At 39.5% G+C, this 18,848-nt stretch overlaps 1 protein-coding gene across 1 annotated transcript in view; it reads left to right on the forward strand.

Moving 5' to 3' along the window:
* Window positions 1-18,848, forward strand: part of GTF2B (general transcription factor IIB) — a 29,147-nt gene that overhangs the window by 4,107 nt on the left and 6,192 nt on the right. The window contains exon 2 of the mRNA XM_063117769.1: window positions 4,521-4,627. Within this exon, the coding sequence (XP_062973839.1) occupies window positions 4,521-4,627 (107 nt within the window). The remainder of the gene's footprint in view (window positions 1-4,520; window positions 4,628-18,848) is intronic.

The following is an 18,848-nucleotide window of genomic DNA, read 5'->3' on the forward strand; positions in this document are numbered from 1 at the left end:
TTAGACAATTCTGGATCCTTAGCTGTCTCTAAAACAAAGGCCCATGTATGAAGACATGGGATGCAATAAGCAAAGGTTTTGAATTTTTAGCTGCTTTGTGTTTCTGGAATGGGGCCCAGATCAAGGCACAACAGTTATGCAATATAGAAAGAGCAGCGATGAAACAAAGCAGCAATATTAGAAAGAGGTATATCCTGTTAGGTAGTGTATGTATTTAGATAAGCCGAATGTGCACAATTGCTTAGAAATAATACAGTATATTAATATCCATATCCCAATCTTCTACTAAGTGTAAGAAGAACCATTGCTCAGTAATAGAGCAAATGCTTTGCAAGCAAAAAGCCCCAGTTCACTCCCTGGCATCTCCATGTGGAGCTGGTGAGGCCTGCAGTCCAAAACTCCAGAGGGCCACTTTCAGTCAGTGTAGAGAATGCTGAGCTATATGTGCCGTTAACCACATTCTGGGTCAATTGAAGCTTCTCTACTGTCTTCAAAGATAGCCCCATGTAGGATTGCTTTAGTAATCCAACTGAAGGCATCTGATCACTGAAACGAAGCTGGTAAAAGGCAGTCTCTGCTATTTGGGGAATGTGATGGATTAAGGCATTCCTCCTACCTATGTACCTGTTTTTTCAGGAGAGTGCAGCCCCATCCAGAATAAGTTGATCCACCTTGACTAGCTCATCAGTTCTTGAGTAATAGAACTGTAGTCCTGTCTAGAGTAAGTTTCAGTTGTTAACCCCAGCCACTGATGACTGGTTTATAATATCTACTGTTTCCTTGGTACTGAATGACAGGAAAGAGAGGTAGATGTGTTACCTACATCTCTGCTCAACCTCCAGATATTGTCACCCAGTGACTTTGCATAGAATTTGAAAAGCATGTGGAACATGTTCTAGTTTAGTGAATACCCCTCTGCCTCCCAGTTATGAATTGAACTCATTCCAGCCAGATGGCCCAGAAACTTAACTCAGTGGTATCGAAAGCCTCTGGGGTAGCCAGAACAACAAAACAAGTCAAAAGCCATACTGGAATGGATCCAAATGATCAGTTTCATTCAGAAAACTCTATTTAAGTAGCAGCCATTGAGGTACTAATAAAGTTGATTTATCTATGCTTTTGTTTCCTGGCTGATTTAAATCACTGGGTTGAATCAAACTAATCTAGATTTAGCCCATGCTACTTGTGTTTTGCTTTGTCTAAAATCTGTACTTCATAAAATCATAGAGATGGGAAAGATTTTATAGGCCATCTAGCCTTACGTCAGTCAGCTTCCATGTTGGCTCATCAACAATGGGATGATGAAACTTTTCGCCACTTGTAATTTTATACAAAGGCAGGAAAGGCATTTTCAACGTTTTGTTTTGAACTTCTGAGTATTTTATATTTTTAAAAGTCCAAAAGACTTCATTTGCTGTAAGAGGGGATTGGTAAGGCTGAAAGCCTTGCCAAGCAGAAAATGAATCCTGGTATGAGGCATTTAAGTGCCTTAAGAGTCAAGGTTTATATTTTCTGCTTTTATTGAACTAATTACTTCAAGTCTTCTTGTTTTTTTTGTACAGTACCACACTGTAATGTTGGTTTTCTGTAACAAAAAAGACTTCTCAGTGTTTTAGCTAATATAAGTTTTTTCTGTAACACAAATTCTCTCACCCTTACCCAAATTCTCATTAAAGATGTTCTTGTTAGATACACCTTTGAACTTATTCTGGACTATGGCAAAGGATGTTAATTTCTATACTTAGACAATTTAGATGTTAGCTGTAAGTTTGAGATACTGTGACCTCAAGGGATATAGTCTACTGTTTAAGAATTTTAAAGAAAAGATTTCTTAAAATGGCCCTTTGTGGCATGAATATTGCATAGCCCTTAGCTCTTCGTGGCAACAAGAACTACAAAAAAATCCATCCAGAAAGCAAGTATTATAGACTGTCCATGCTGTCTGATAAAAGCCTTTGAGCTTTAATCTGTTTCCAGAAGAAAACTATATTGTAACAACTAGCACTGCCCTCCACTTGATATCCCTTTATGGTACAATGGCCACATTCACACATAATGATATACCAGAATTCTAGTGAATCCTGGGTTATCATTCACATGCATTGTGCTGGTGCATCCTGCCTGATTGTTCCCACTTGTCCCCTCCTGCCAGTGGGAGTAGCAAAAGTAAGCAGAAACTAACCAGAAATTGAATGCTTTGTCTTGTCCCTGAACTGGGACTTCTGGTTTGTCACTCCAACAAGCCAGGAGTCCCTATGCAGACGTGACACCTTTCAATTACTGGTTAGTTTCTGCTTTCTTTAGCCACTCTGCTGGTTAGTGGAGCCAAATGGGAAGCAGTCGGACAGTGTGCATAAGTATGCGGCTTGTGAACAATAAACCAGGTTTCTGTGGGATTCTGCCTTATTGTTGCATGCAGACATGGCCAGTATTTGTATTGTTCAGCCATAGGCCACTGTAAAGAAATATGCTAAAAATATGCAGCATTACAGCTAACTATAGGCATGACAAGAATGTCTAATTACCCCTTTAGTTCATTCAACTTAAAAGAGCAACAAAACCCCACACAACAGCAGGCATACATTTAGGTTGAGTAGCTCTTAGTTAATCAGTCTAATTTATATCTTGCCCCTGTGCTTTTAAGTACATGAATGCAGAGGATAAGCTATATAGACAAATTACCATGTTGTTTTGGCAAATATATGTAGATTCTCATGTGATACATGGTCAGTGGAGGTATATTTAGCATGCTTCTTTTAAAGAATAGTTGCACTCCTGCTTTGTGCATTGCATAAAACCATTTCTGAAACTTAGCAATTTCAAAAACAAGTTGTATTGATGTATAGAGAAGCTTCTGTTCAAAGAAGGAGGGGGGATTAGAAATCCCCCTGGGCATGTTGCAACACTCAGGATTTGTTATCCAGTATGTTAAGCTAGTATTTTTGATTGTGTTACGTTACAGATAGGCATCTTAAGTTTTCAAAAGTTTTTGTTGCAAGCGAGTTCACCTACTTGTAAGGTGATTAGCTTATTTGTTAACTATTAGTTCAGCCGTATGACATACTTTGTATTCAGAGTTTCATCTCAAGGCTATTTCTGACTTTGAGGCAAACTGGTTTATCATCGGTTTCATATCATGTTTTCAGTTGCTTTCAAATAACCAAGGAAGTAATTGTTTATATAGCAAATTATATGTTGTTGTGTCAATCCTGAGTTTTGTTTAAAATGAACTCTCTGAAAGTGCTAGCCCTTTTAGAAGCGCACAAGAACTGAATAAAGAGCACAAGAACTGAATAAAGCTTACAACATTTCAAACTAAACAGCTGAATTATATTTTCTGTTTGAATAAATACAACTGATCAGTGATTCTGTAATTCTCCAGATTTGTTGAAATGAAATTTAATATGTTATTAATGACTAGCAAAAAAGCCCGTCATATGACAGGTGTAGAGGAGCAGTCTGGTGAGGAGATTAGTGGGTTTTGGCCCCTCTGCTAAGCCGGAAGCTCCTGGCAGTTATCTTTCTCAGAACTTGGAACGTCCATAGAAGGCCACAGTTCCGAGAAACGTCGCTAGATGGCAACAGAGAGTAAAACCTAGAAGATAGAAGCCCTCTGGCCTTCTATCTTGGAACTTCCCTAGATGGTACCCTATTTCTTCGATTCTAAGATGCACTTTCCCCCCCATATAACATCTCTAAAAATGGGGTGCGTCTCAGAATCACGGGTGTTTCTTAGGGATTTTTTTCTGTTGGTGGTACTGAAATTAGTGTGCGTCTTACAATCGATGGCATCTTACAATCGAAGAATACGGTAGTTATTTTTCTTGGTAGATAGCTGTTATTTGTCTTGGAACTTCCATAGAAGGCCCTGTGAGCTCAGAATTTTTAAACATGCAAATAGGAGAGAATGCAGAGGCAGTGGATTGGCCTATAAGTGCAAATAAGAGAGAACATGCAAATGGCCTATAAGTGCAAATAGGAGAGAATGCAGAGGCAGTGGATTGGCCTATAAGTGCAAATAGGAGAGAACATGCAAATGGCCTATAAGTGCAAATAGGAGAGAAGGCAGAGGCAGTGGATTGGCCTACTGGTTGGCGATGTCATTGTGACATCACCAACCAGTAGGCCAATCCACTGCCTCTGCTTTTTCTCCTATTTGCATAAGTGGCTTGGAGGAGGCCTCTGGGCTTTTATATCTATCTATCTATCTATCTATCTATCATCTATCTATCTATCTATCAATAGATATAGATATCTGGTGTATTCTGCCCAACTTTTAAAATTTCATAACATGTAATGGTAAGGTTGTTCCACAGCTATTTCTGTTGAATAACATTTCTATTGATGTGAACTTTGTGTATACAGGGTTTTTTTTTTTTTAAAAAAATAAAAGACTGGAGTCACTGACCCTAGTTGGAAGTGTTTCTCCCATATTTTAAAATGATGTTTGCTTATCTAGAAAGACATGATTTTTAATGCAAATTCACATACAATACTAAAATACATAATTTGTTTTTAAGCTTGGATGTGCTGCCAAGAGTGACTTGTCCAAACCATCCAGATTCCATTTTGGTGGAAGATTACAGAGCTGGAGACATGATCTGCCCAGAATGTGGACTAGTAGTAGGTGAGTAATTTCATTGAACATCAAACTTTTTCATACTTTAGAAGAGGCCCTTTCAAACACACTCTTTTAAACAGAGGCCCTTTTGTCATACTTGTGGGAAAGAGCTTTCTCTTGGGTTGCTTCCACACTTTGGAATGCACTCTTTCTGGAGCTGTAACTGGTCCCCACTCTCTCTACATTTAGGAAGGGGGTCAAGACACTTCTTAACTTGGCTTTTTAAATTGTTATGATTTTTTTAATGTTTTCTATGTTTTTATGTCAAGGTGTCTTACATTCCAATTTTTTTTTTTTTGCAAACTGCCTTGGTTGGCCTCAGAAAGGCAATATAGAAATAAATAAATGTTAAAAATTTGAGCTTTTTTTCTGAAATTCCAAATGATCGCATTTACAGTCTTTAGTCACCACTGTACTTTCACTACTGTAAAATGTATTTGAGTAGCCTCTGACATGTTGTAGCCAGGAGGTTAATTGCCTACATATGTTGCTAAAGGTGCTTTGTGTTATCTGAATTAGATACACTAGATAACTGTGCTGTCAAATTTTCTCTGATTTATCAAAAAGATGACATACTCTGAGCTTCATGTGCTTTACTAGGAATGTAGGAAACCGGTATTGTCTACACTGGCTTGCAGGACCTTCTGTATGCAAAGCATGTGCCCTACTACTGAACTGTGGTCCTTCTCCAAATACACCATCTCTTGTACATTAGCCCAAAAGTAGGCTAGCAACAAGCATTTCTAGCTTGTCTTACTATGAGAAAAATCTCAGGCTCTGCCTAGTTCTGAAATCAGTCAAATGCTACTGATTTCTAAATTGTGCTTTGTGAGTGTATTGGCAATGTTGGGTGTCTGAAAGGTCATGTTCATGGAGCTTTGATTCTTGACTTCTGTGGGTGTGGATAACTTTTTGCTTGTAAGAAATACTCCCTCAGCACTTGAGGAAGTTTTTGGACAGCCTTGATGGTGTCCTAAGTGGGCTCTGGAGGAAGAAAATGAACCTTCATTTTCCTTCACTTATACGGTTTACCAGTTCTCCTTTTAAGACCTTGGGAGCAATTAGTGAACCCTGATGCTAGCTAATAGAAAGAAGATGTGCTTGAAATGAATGTCAGAGGAAAAGCTTTGAAAATGTATATCCTTTAGATCAGGGGAGGGAACTGTGCCACATGCCCATAGCTCCTGTTAGTCACACTGGGCTGCGCTATTGCCCCTGTCACCTGCCTCATGGCTTCTGATGCCTCCTGCTTCATGGAAGGGTTAGAGGCAGGAGGTGTCTAAGGACACCTTAAAATGGCAGCTTCCAAAGCTTTGCCTTTCCTGAAAGACGGGCAAGATATGAGGGAAATGTGTTCTGTTGGGAGCTACTTCTCATGGCATCTTGAAGTGGCAGCATCCAGAACTCCCCTCCCCCCACCCAATTTCTTGGTAGAAGGGCAAGGGCAGCATATTCCATCAGCAGCTGCAGTGTTGTGACTTCCTGAGCACCTTGTAACTGCTGCTCCTGAAGCTTTGCTTTCTCCCTGTCGTTATAGCTTCCATGGTTGGTTTCTGGAGATCTCTGTAACTTGAGGAAACAACCGCAAACATGCTCTAAGCTGGGGGTCCCCAAAGCGGCACCTGCAAGTGCCATGGCATCCATAGGAACCTCCCATGGTGCCCTTGAAGCTATCCATTCCCTGCCTCCTTCTTTCTCTCTGTTTATAGGCTCTAGCTTTGGTTTTTTTCTCCGCTCTGTCCATTTGGCTTGCTGTTTTCCCCTCCTTCTAGCCTCACAATTTCTCTCCCCACCACTTTAGCTCACAGTTTCTCCCCCTCCTAGCCTTGGTCTTTTTCTCCCCTCTACCCCTTTGCCTTGCTATTCCTCCCGCTCTCCCTCTGTGGCATCCATTATGTGGTGGTGCCCACAGCAGTTTCTTAAATTCCCAAATATGCCCACAGGTCCAAAAAGGTTGGGGACCTCTGCTCTTAAGTCTTGCCCTCAAAGCAAACCATCTCATCATCTTTTCTCTAGCTGTTCAACTTTGCGCCTGCAATTTAGGTCTTTTTCCCTATAGGACTTCAAAACTCAGACTGCAGTTTGTAGGTGCTTACCTGCTCCAAGCTGCTCAGAGGGCAGAAGAATTCTACAGCCTATATGTAGGCAGTGGCATCGTGAAAATGATTGAGAAACTTCAATTTGTCCATATTAGGCTGCAAAGTTTTTGACTGGGACAGGACTATTCAAATATATTACACCAATACTTGTTCACTTGCACGGGCCTTCAGTCAAATTCCAAATACAATTCAGAGTGCTGGTTATATCCTAAAAGGCTTGGGGCCAGGTTTGTTGAAGGATCCCTTGCTCTCATATATAATTACTTAGACTTTGAGGTCCTCTTGGTGCGCCCACCAAATGAAGCTTGGCAGTGGCTACTAAGAAGAGGACCTTCTCAGTGATAACACCCCAGTTGTGGAATTCCGTCCCCCCAAAAGGCTTGTGTGGGATCTATGCTGAACTCCTTTTGGCACCAGGTGAAGATTTTTCAGAAATCTTTCCAAACTTTTTAAAAGTCTGCTAATGGTTTTATGGACTTTTGACTTTTAAAGAATAAAAGACTTGTGTTTTTATGGTTTTACACTTTCCAGGAAACTTTAGCTATGGAGAGAATAGAAATATCATAAGTAAATAAATATATAAATGAGCCTGCTTTTGGTCTAGTCACACAGTCTCAGAGATAGACCCAGGTGGGTGTGATTTCCTGGGGAAGGAAGGAGCCTGAAACAGCAACATCTGGGTAGCAGTCTGGTTGAGATGGGGGTGGTGTGGAGCTGGTGGGGAGGCAAGTTGACTGGTGGCTTCTAGCTTGCTGGCTTAGCCTGGGAGTCCTCGTAGACTTTAAAGTCCATCCCATACGGAGCGTTGAGCAGCATGAAAGTAATAGCTTTAATCAGGTAAAATAACTGTTGTGGGGGAAACTGACCTTAGTTGAATTATTATTGCAGTGCAAGGTTTCTACAGAGGGAGTACTGTTGGAGTTTTGTACGATTGGATGGAGAAGAAGAATGAAATGTTGAAAAGAGGGTGGATCAACTTTTTTCTGTAACAGGGAAAGGAGGAAGCCTGGGCATTGGGAGGCTGGAAGAGGTTACCTCTCTAGGAAAGGGGGTGATAAAAGGAAAGAGAAAATGGGTGGCAGAAAGTGAATTGGGATGGCCCTGTCCACTGTCAGCATGCAGTCCCCTCTGGATTACCCCTGAAGGAATGCAGTCTTCAACAGAAAAAAAAGTTTTTCTTATCCCTGCTCTTTATAATGCTGAATCCAGGATGTGATTGAACCAGTTGACCGTGATGAAATGATAACATCTCAGCTGGTAAAAGCTTGAGCCATCATGAAATCAGTAGAGTGCAACAAACGGGGATCTATGCCTGCTGAAAAGCTTCTCTAGTCTCTTAATGCAGACATTTCACTAGACACTAATCAGTTCTTTAAGATTTCCATTTCAAGCAAAAAACCTTAATAAAATGAGTGCATCATTAGTGTAAAAATAAATAAATACCAAGATACTTGGGATTTGCAAACAGTAAGGTATTCTTAGGCAATTGCAAATGGAATTGTCATGTACCAAACAAAAGACTTTGCCATGGTTACACTACATTTACTTGCTGTGACTCTGCCTAACCTGCTGTGCTATAATATGATCGGTAACATAGGCCATCTCCATTGGCTGATGCAGCCTCAAGAGCATTACAAGATGCATTGTGTACGTTGGTATAAGAACTGAATTGAAGTGAAATTGGTGTGATAGCTTGGGTTGTTGTAGGTCTCTGCCTGGTTTTGTTGCATTTAACAGATCATCCATGTAAATACAAGTAGCTGAATTAAACCTGCACGTGGGAGAGGGAAATTTTATGATTCGGCAAGTTCCTAGCTCAAATCTTGTGTCTCCTATGAACTTGGGTATCCATAAAGAAGCCAGTGTTCTCTCTGCCTCAGTCCCATCTGCAATAAGGAGCTACATGGCTGTTATAAAGTTTACTAGGAATGTATATGAAGTGCTTTGATCACGCTAAAGCAAGAGCAGGAACAAAGTATATTGGAATGTATTGATAGATGATTTTCAGTAGATTAACAAAGGGTTGTGACTCTCTATTGTTTAACAGCAACAATTAAAAGCCTTCCCCCCACCCACCCCAAAATCTGGCTGTCCTAATGAAGAAAGGTTTTGTGTGTGTGTGACACATTATTATTATTATTATTATTATTATTATTATTATTATTAATAATAATAATATTTATAAAGCGCCATCAATATTCATGGCGCTGTACAGAATAAAACAAAACAAGACAATCTGCCATATGGCTTACAATCTAAAATCACAGTAACAGACAGGGGAGGGAGGAGAAAAAACAACCAGGGTAGGGGGGATTAAAACTAAAATATAGACTAGTATGAATTGTTGTGTGAAAGGACTGTGAACTTCACTCAGGTTTTGAAAGCAAATTCTAGGGTTAGATATGTGCTCAGAAGCACCCTGTTCCTTATTTCAAAAGTGTTAGGGTTGGAACTAGAATTTTTGTGAGTGGAAGTCTGTGGACAAACTGCTTTTGCAGGAGGAAAGGGGGAAAGCATTTCTTTTCATTGTTTCCTCATGTCCCTGATAAACTCCTATGGCGGACACATCTGATGTGAACATCAAGGAAGGTAGTGCTGGTGGTTGGAGGGGTAATAGCTAAAATCACCTCTATACTCTTCCTCCAGTACAAAGCTGTGTTGGACCTCTTAGTTCCACTCATGGAAGGAGCCCTTCCATTTTCAGAAGGGCAACTCTGGAACCATTCCTATGGCCATCCCTATGAGCCACTGTTTTGAACTTGGCTGTGATTGTTTGATCTTGGTGTTCTGGTAGAAAACAAAGTAGATAGTATGCATATTAGCTTGTGAAATTTCTCTCTTTGACTTAATTTAAATTATCTGTCCAAGCAATATTTGGTAGGGGCTTTCTTTAAACTTAATAAAAATTACTTGCTTGTGCAAGTTGTCAGTTTTTTTGAGGACTAACTCATGGTTCTCATATTTAAATGTCACTTCCATGTTCAACATCTGTTCAGTTTATTATCAAAATGAGAAAATTGACACTGCCAAATAATACTTGGCCTTGTAATCCTGACACAAAATAAAAGACTATGAAATGTACAGACTTTACCCATGCCTTATTTGATAGTTGCTAATTTTTATTGTGTTTTTAACCTGCTTTTCAGACAAGTTTTGTTTCACAAAGACCAGAGATGATGATGATGATGATGATAATAATGAGGCAGGGTATAACACAAATGCAAACACCATAAACTACATATAACCAATTCAAACATTTAAAACTAATACATTATTAAAAGCAGCACATTATTAAAAAGGCATCTTAAAATTCAACCGGATAGGCCTGCCGGAAGAGATCAGTCTTTCTTAAATTCCGGAGGACTGTTAAGTTGATGAATCTCTCCCGGCAAGCCATTCCACAAACTGGGAGCGGCAGAAGAGAAGGGGAGTGGAGGGGAAATGTAGAGGAGGAGAAATTAATTTGACAGTGCTAGGGTAAAAAAGTGGTGAGTTATAAACAAGAATTTATATCACATTTGGGTCCAGACTCATCTTCTTGGTGGTGGTCTTGTTTGGATAAAATGCTCAACAGACCCAGTGGAAGCCAATGCATTCTTCTCATGTACATGCAGTTGCTTAAACTCTAGTACAGAACTGGCATTCTAGTAAATAACATAGGGAATAGGTCATGTGGACAGTGTAGAACATATGCTTTGTATGTAGAAGGTCCTGGGTTCTTTCCCTGATATCTCCTCTTAAACAGATCTCAATTACCAAGGCATGGAAGGATCTCTCCCTGACCTTGTGGAATTACCTCCACTTGTACCAGCCTTCCCCAAGCTGAGGCCCTCAAGATGCTTTACCTCTTGTGTGGGGGGGGGGGGGGGGGGAGAGCGCTTTACTACATTGATTCAATGTCTGCTTATTTTTAATTTCAGTCACTAGATGGCAGCACTCTCCCTAATTAACATTTTGAGCAAATTTCATGGGATTATATGCTTTTATTTAATATATAAAGAATAAATGCGAACGCAGAAATCCATAATATAAAACACCAACCTGCTAGCTTAAAGATGTGATTGTATTTAGTACCTCTTTCACTGAACATTGCAATTACAGGGGAAGTAATTGGCTGTCCAGAGTTTCCTGTTCCATTTAATATTTCTGTTCCACCTTGAATATAACCCTTTTGTCATGTGAATTAAAATTTTAAGGGTACAGTTTTATGCATTTTAGACAGAAAAAAAATACCCTTCAACCCCAGCATTGGGATGCTGGGAGTTGTAGGACATTTTTCTATCTAAACATGCATATGGTTGTGCCCCTAAGATTTTTAAAATACAGACAACCAACTTCACAAGTAGTAATGTTTTCTGCCACATTTTCACTTAGGTTTTTGTTTACCTGAAAGCATAGGTGATTTTTTTCTTTCTTTCCCATGCATTCTAATCTATTCCTATGTGGTAAAGGTTGGGAAGCTTTATCTGGTGAGTCTTCCCCACATGAGCTACCTGGCAAATTGGTTGTCTGGATTAGTAATCTATACCAAATGACCAAGTGGGGAGCAACAGAGTCCCACAGAAAGAATTACCTTCTATGGGACAGTTTGTCTTCCATGCCTTTTCTTCATGATTTCCAGGCTTTAAACTTAAGGGTCCAGATTTCTATTCAAAATACTAATATATTTTGAAAAGTTTAAATATTTGCAGTTTCAGCTCGTTTGGGGGCTTTCTTGAAGTGCTAAATCGCAGCTCCACAAGTGGAAGAGGCCTGCCGTGTACAGATCAGAATTGATGACCGGCTCTGCCAGCAATTGGGCAGCACTGGATTATGCCCACAGATGTAATTTTTGGGGAAATTTTGAAGCCAAAACATTTCCCAGAAAAAAGGCATTTAGGGAAAAGTTGAGATATATGCAATAACTTATCAGGCTTATTTTGTTGCTTTAATAAGATAAAATGCATCATTTGTAACATAACATATAAATTTGTGATATTCGGCATTTATGAAATTTACAGAACAATTTTATTTCAATATTTTTCTAGGATGCCTTTTAGAGCAAACCCCACCCAAGGTGGCTTACATAAAAGAACCCTTTGCATGTTTACTCAGAAGTAAGACCCACTCTGTTTAGTGGAGCTTATTCCCAGGTAAGCATTAATAGGACTGTAGCCTCCAAAGTATAAATGCTTTGCAATGCAATTTTATACATGTCTCCTCGGAAATAAATACATTGAATTCGGCAGGGCTTACTCCCAGTTAACTGGATGTAGGATTGCAGCCTTAGTTTTGGACAAATGAAGTTGTGAATTTAACCAATACAGTGGAGGGTGGGGGTGGGGGCATCTTACAAAATGCTGCACCTTATGCTACCTAATCAATTGTATCTTAATTATTGCCATCTGAAAATAAAACCACATACTTTGTAGTAAACAAAAACTGTATTTAGACAAAGCGTCTCATAGAGTAAGAGCTACTGAGCAAACGGATGCCAAATTTAATATCAATATTTACTCAAAACTCTACAGTATGTGCAGGAATTGCAATACTCTAATGCTGTAAAAAATTATGTAATGTTCATTCTTTGAATGAGTCTTTAAAAACCATTTACGCCTTTGAAAAGAGTAATTATTTCATAGGTTTTTCCAGTTTTCCCATTAGGAAAATTGAAAAGCCTTGGAGTGGGGAAGGACATTTTTTTTTCTAATTTTGGGTTGTTGTTTTTCCAGGCCTTCAGCTCCTAAGGTGAGCCTTGTCTCTGCAATAGTGGGTTCAAAACATAACCCCATTTTACATTGTTTTTTAAACTTTCAATATGCGCAATCTCTGAAATTGGGTTCGTGTTCTTGTTCTCTTCCTCTCTCTCTCTCTCTCTCTCTCTCTCTCTCTCTCTCTGTGTGTGTATGTATCATACTGATCATAACATATAAAATCACACACAATAGGGTTTAAAAGCAATGCAGACTTTTTAAAATGCTAGATTTTTTTCCAGAGAGAGAAAATAATTCTAAACAGAGCGAAAGGTGTTTTATTGATTACTTTGAAACATTTATCAATTTAAATACAGTTTTAAGACGTGAGGACAGATTAACCATCTACTTCCCTAAAGTAGTGAGAGAGCCCTACAGCAATGCATGAAGTGAAAGGTTTTCACTCCATAGCAACAACATGCCAGTAACTAGGGATGAAGAAGCAGGAACCACAGAATACTGTAAAACCCAGCCATAATTTTTGTATTGCTCTACTGTGGCATGCTTCTCCAACATTGACCATTTGATAAGTTATATATGTGTGTGTTGAAGACACACTTGTGGTCACTGTGTTTGTATTGATCCTAATTGATTTCAGTTCTTGAGCACAATAAGGAGGTGAATAAAAGGTCAACTGTATGTGAAATACCCTTGTGAAAGTTGAACTTTATTCTTGAAGACTGAGATGTGTTCGGACGACACAAATCGTTAACGGTTGGTTAAATAGTCCCCGGTTGCATAAATAGTCAACCATTGATTATTGTGTTGTCTGTCGAGCCTTTTCCACACCATGGTTGGTCCAAATCACGTGAGGTACTGGTTCCTCCCTATTCGGCCCTGGTTAGGCCTCATCTAGAGTATTGTGTCCAGTTCTGGGCTCCACAATTCAAGAAGGACGCAGACAAGCTGGAGCGTGTTCAGAAGAGGGCAACCAGGATGATCAGAGGTCTAGAAACAAAGCCCTATGAAGAGAGACTGAAAGAACTGGGCATGTTTAGCCTGGAGAAGAGAAGATTGAGGGGAGACATGATAGCACTCTTCAAATACTTAAAAGGTTGTCACACAGAGAAGGGCCAGGATCTCTTCTCGATCCTCCCAGAGTGCAGGACATGGAATAACGGGCTCAAGTTAAAGGAAGCCAGATTCCGGCTGGACATCAGGAAAAACTTCCTAACTGTTAGAGCAGTGCGACGGTGGAATCAGTTACCTAGGGAGGTTGTGGGCTCTCCCACACTAGAGGCCTTCAAGAGGCAGCTGGACAACCATCTGCCAGGGATGCTTTAGGGTGGATTCCTGCATTGAGCAGGGGGTTGGACTCGGTGGCCTTGTAGGCCCCTTCCAACTCTGCTATTCTATGATTCTATTTCCCCGAAATAACCAACACAAATAATCAACGATGTGCAGAGTTGACTATCTGCACTACCGTTGATTATTTATTTATTTCTTACACTTGTATACCGCTCCCATAGCCAGGGCTCTCTGGGCGGTTTACACAACATTATTGTGTTGTGTGTCGGGCTCTGTGAACTAGTTCACATGCCTACAGAGTCACGAAGCAAGAGCAGCAGGAACTCTTGCCCAGCAGGACTCAATAGGCATGTGAAATAATCCCATCCTGGGAAGCGCGTAGGGAGCTGTCAATCGTGTCATGGGGAGGTCAGAGAGAGGGGGGGGGCGAGAGCAATAGTCAATCCTGTGTTAATAGTCATCTGTGGAGTAGACTATTAACACAGGGTTGTCTATTGTGTCGTCTGAACGTGACCTGAGTCTCTCACAGATAAATCAAAAACATGATTTAAAACTGCTTGACACTTGTATAACTCTTGATATTTCAAATTCAAAGTACTCAAAATAGAATGTCTCGGCTATCTTCCAAATTGTTGTTCTCCATCCCTATCAATACTATCCTGTTTCTTGCCTAGGCTCTTAGCTTTGCATTTCCCCCTGCAGAATTCATTTATTACCAAACCCTAACTCCTTTCTCTTAACCGCATTGCTAATATCTGTCCATTCAATATTTATTTCTATTGCATGTTTTCTTCTGCTGCTTTGACTATTGCTTCTTATTTTCTAGCTTTCTTTATCACAGTTTGATTTCCTCATCCCTGTCCATGACTACTCCTGTCCAAGGATACTGCCTTACTTGCTGTACAACATTTTGATACTGCCATTAGCTCTCTCCTGTGAGTTCTTTTCCTTTGATCCCTTGCAACCTTTTCCCCTTATCCCCCTCTTCATAGCTTTTCCTTTCTGTTTTATCTCATTATATTCAGGCTTTAAACTTAAAAACAAATAGCCATTTTTCTCTGACCTCGCTAAACTTTTCATTAAAACTACTACTACTATTATAAAATACTCCTGGAGGGAGCAATCCTATGGCCCCTAAACAGAGTCGGGGGAGGGCATAGGATCATTCACATTCCCAGCACTGAGATCATAGACTGCTTCCCCTCACAGCTGGTGCAGAGAAAACCATGCTGACTACATTTAGGAGCTTTTAAACACCAGCTCGTAGAAGAGGGAAGGGGGCAGTTCTGTGGGCAGGGAGCAGAGGCCCACCCTCATCCCCTCCCCATCCTCACTGCCTCAACTAGAATAATCCTCTCCTGCTTCCTTCCATTCTGCCCAGCCCCAACTAGACAGGTGAAATTGCCAGTCTAGCAGAAATGCGGAGCAAGGAGAGTGTGGAGGTGATAGCCTCTGCACTCTTCTCACCCTGCATAGGATGAGTATAAGTTTCTGAGTTCAGAGGATATTATACTGCTTGTAAATAGTATGTAGTTCATCAGGAATCTGTGTGGCCTTTTGGATCTTGAATCCCATTTTTCCATGCCTTTCAAAATAAATTCCATCAATAACAACAATATTCTAGAGATGCCTTCATTGAGGCATCTCTAGGATCAGAAACAGATGAACATGAAACCTCAAAAATACTGATCTCCAGCTTTTTGATTCCATATATTCAGATGTGTTTAGTTGACATGTTTTCCATATTTGAGGAAGCATACAATACTGCTGCTGCACTTCTGCTGATTCCATTGAAGATCAGTGATCCCCGAAGTGGGCGGTACCACCCCTTGGGGGTGGTGGGATTGCATAGGGGGGCGTTAAGAGGCCAGGGGACAGCAGGGGGGCGCTAAGAGGCAAAGGGGCTGCAGGGGAGCGCTCGAGGTGGTCTTTTCTGTATCAGGAGTTTTGGTTACGGAAGGAAATTTCTGATCGCTATCCTGCATTATGGAGAGTGGTTTAGAAGCTCCTGGTTGCATTTCCAACATCATATTTGGTGAAATGTGGTTTTAGTGTGGTCTGCCTACTTCTCTCCAAGCAAAGAAATCGACTCCAGATTACTAAACATGGTGATTTAAGACTCATGTTAAGTGACTTTAAACCAGACATTGGGAAACTGGTATCGCTTCATCAAGCCCATCCATCACATTAAGAATTTACAGAATAGTGAGGTACTCTACCCTAGTTACTAAATGTGATATCTAATATTCTTACTAAATGACTATCAGACTTTGAAAAGGTGGTATCATTGGATCAAGTTCATCAATTATGTTTAATTGAATAAACTAAAAAAATGTAATTGGATGTTGAATAAATATTCAATTAATTGTTACTGTTTTGAATTTTATTGTTATTATCTTCCTTAGTGGGTCGTTGAAAACCGCTATTCTGAATAATGATTTTTATAGTGTAGGGTAGGGGGCGCTGGGCATGAGTTTGTGGAACCAAGGGGGCGGTTACCTGAAAAAGTTTGGGAACCACTGGGCTAGATAGACCCTTGGTTTGATATAGCATGGTATTCTTATGTTGTAAATGCATACTTTCTGTTGCATTCAATGTTTTAGAATTGTGCAGAACATTTTCAATTAGCCTGATAATAAAAAATGGAATAAATAGTATGCTGGCTAAGTATATTTGGTAGTTTATACTGAATAGCTTTCTGTTCCTTAACTTGTTCTTTTGGCTTCTCATGGTTCCCTTTCCCCCTCTTTTTTCCCTTTTACCAAAGTTGGCAGTGATAGACTACACTTGTCATTAGGGCAGGAATGGTGCATAATTCACAAGAGGGCAGATCCCTCTTGTGAGTCATATAGGTCATTCCCACTGGTGTGGAAAAATATTACATCATTGCTGTGCTCAGTGTTCTATTTATATAACTCCAGGATTTCAAGTACATTTTGCTTTTTTTAGATGCAGTAAACAGTAATGGGAGTTTGTCTGAAAGTGAAGTTACTGTGAGGCCTTAGAAGGAACAAAGCTTAATCAAATATTTACATAGCGACTAGGAGCCAGAAGAAGAGCCTGCTGTCTCTTAATATAAGTGTGCAACGGTAGTGGAAGGGATAGCTCCCTGTCCTCCTTGCCATACATGCTATAGTCTGTCTTTTAAAATACAATCTTTCTCCTCGTTGATATATTATTCAACCACATAAATTCAAAACAAAGAATACCCTAAGTATAGTTTAACTGTTTTGATATTTCCCAACCAGTTTCTAGAAACCATCCCTTTAATAGCTCTTTATAGGTTTTATCCAGTGGTGTTGTTCTGCTAATGAAAAGTTTCTATCAGTTGTGGAAACCCTGTTTCCTTCTTTGCTTATGTGTCAAAACCAATACGTGGTCCCTGGTAGCATAAGTGATTGTGCAACCCCTTGCACAGCTCATTACAACATCATTAAGCTAGTTGTTGCTTACACTAGCTGTGCTAGTTCAGTTAGTACTTATGCAACCACTAGTGGAAAACCTCCATTAAGGTGGCATTGGATACAATCCTATATTTATCACTGTCTTATATCCATAACTCATTCTGAATGGTAGAGCTGAAAATGTAGCTATTAAATTGAACACCTCTGAACTAAACTTTATACAATTAGAAAGAGAAAAGACTAATCCCATTCCGTACATGCTGTGTGTCTAAACATTTTCTTATTTGTATAGGTTTAATGGATGGCTTCTGCAACACAAGGTTGCAGGAGAGCATTAAAGAGAGGAACTCCTTGCTCATTTTATAATGTTTAGTGTGGTCGCAATATAAAAGTCTCCCTTGAACAGAGATGGTAAAGCAACACATATTCCATGCCCCTAAGGACACCATAGCACCCAGCGCGATCCTTTCTAGGTGTTAATTCTTCTGAAGTATCTTGTCTCGTCTTCTAGGGGAAGCCTTTTCTGAGTCATAATTTGGAAAATAACTGCTACATAAGAATGCCAGTTGCTTTGGCACATTTGTGGCTTATGAAATCACGACTATATCTGGATTCTTTTCTAATGACTGATTATTTCCTTTTGCTACGGTCTTGATAACAAGCCAGCAGCTGAATATCTCAGCACACTTCATTAGCAGCAAATCAGCCTTCACAGTTTATGCTAAGTAGATTTTTTTTAATACTGGGAATTTGTTGTGTAGCCAGAGCATTCTCTCCTCTTGCACACAGTTTCTCGGCTTAAAATACTTTTAGAAAGGACATTGTTGTAAAATTTCCTTGAAGCCAGCTTGATTTGATGTTTTCATAGGGTTCACTTTTTAAAATAAAATAATTATAAATGTAGTCTTAATACATTCTGTTTGCTTAGAGAGGTTATTCAATTTCTGATCTTTTTAATATGAAATTTATATGCTTGTAAAAACAACAACTATAAACTGATTCAAGAATCTTTAGTTGCAATCTGTTAACAGAAAGATTCAGTTTATTTTAAAATGTATTTATATGTTACTAAAATCCTAAAGTGCCTTTTTGAAAGACTGAAGGATGTGTAGGCTAATAATTTAATAAACAAAGCTACCATAAATTGATATAAAACATGTTAATGTTTTTCACAAATATGCTTGAAATATCCCCCAAATATCCTCCAAAATTTTGCAGTTTTAACTCAGTCTTATGAATTAAAATTGGCCTGCATAAATAAATTGATACTTGTTTTAGAGGCCTCTTATAAATATAACAAATAAACATCCAACTTTTGAACAAAGTTCTTAGGGTGGCTTCAGTTGATCCACTGATGAAACTGAGTTATGCTTACAGCTTTACATTATAATTTGCACAGAAATCCTTTGTGTGTGTCCTCTCACCCCCCCCCCCCCGAAGGACTCGTGGGCTATAGTTGAAAGGGTCAACTGAGCCTTTCATTTCAAGCACACTGGATCTGGACAATCCAACATTTCTCTTTGTAATATCATTTTTGTAAATACAGAGGAAGGTTTGAAGATGTGAAGGCAAAGAGACACATAATCAAACAAATGGAAGTCCAAATTCATTGGTTTTTCAAGGTGCTCATTTTGAGCCACTGTGTAAAATGTTTCAGAGTAAGAGTATTGTTACAGTACAGAGCAATTTGTTCACCACATGCAATTCGGCACCTGCTAGGTTTATGAAACAACTTTATTTGGTT

This window comes from Elgaria multicarinata, chromosome 1 (assembly GCF_023053635.1).
Source record: "Elgaria multicarinata webbii isolate HBS135686 ecotype San Diego chromosome 1, rElgMul1.1.pri, whole genome shotgun sequence".
NCBI classification, from domain to species: domain Eukaryota; kingdom Metazoa; phylum Chordata; class Lepidosauria; order Squamata; family Anguidae; genus Elgaria; species Elgaria multicarinata.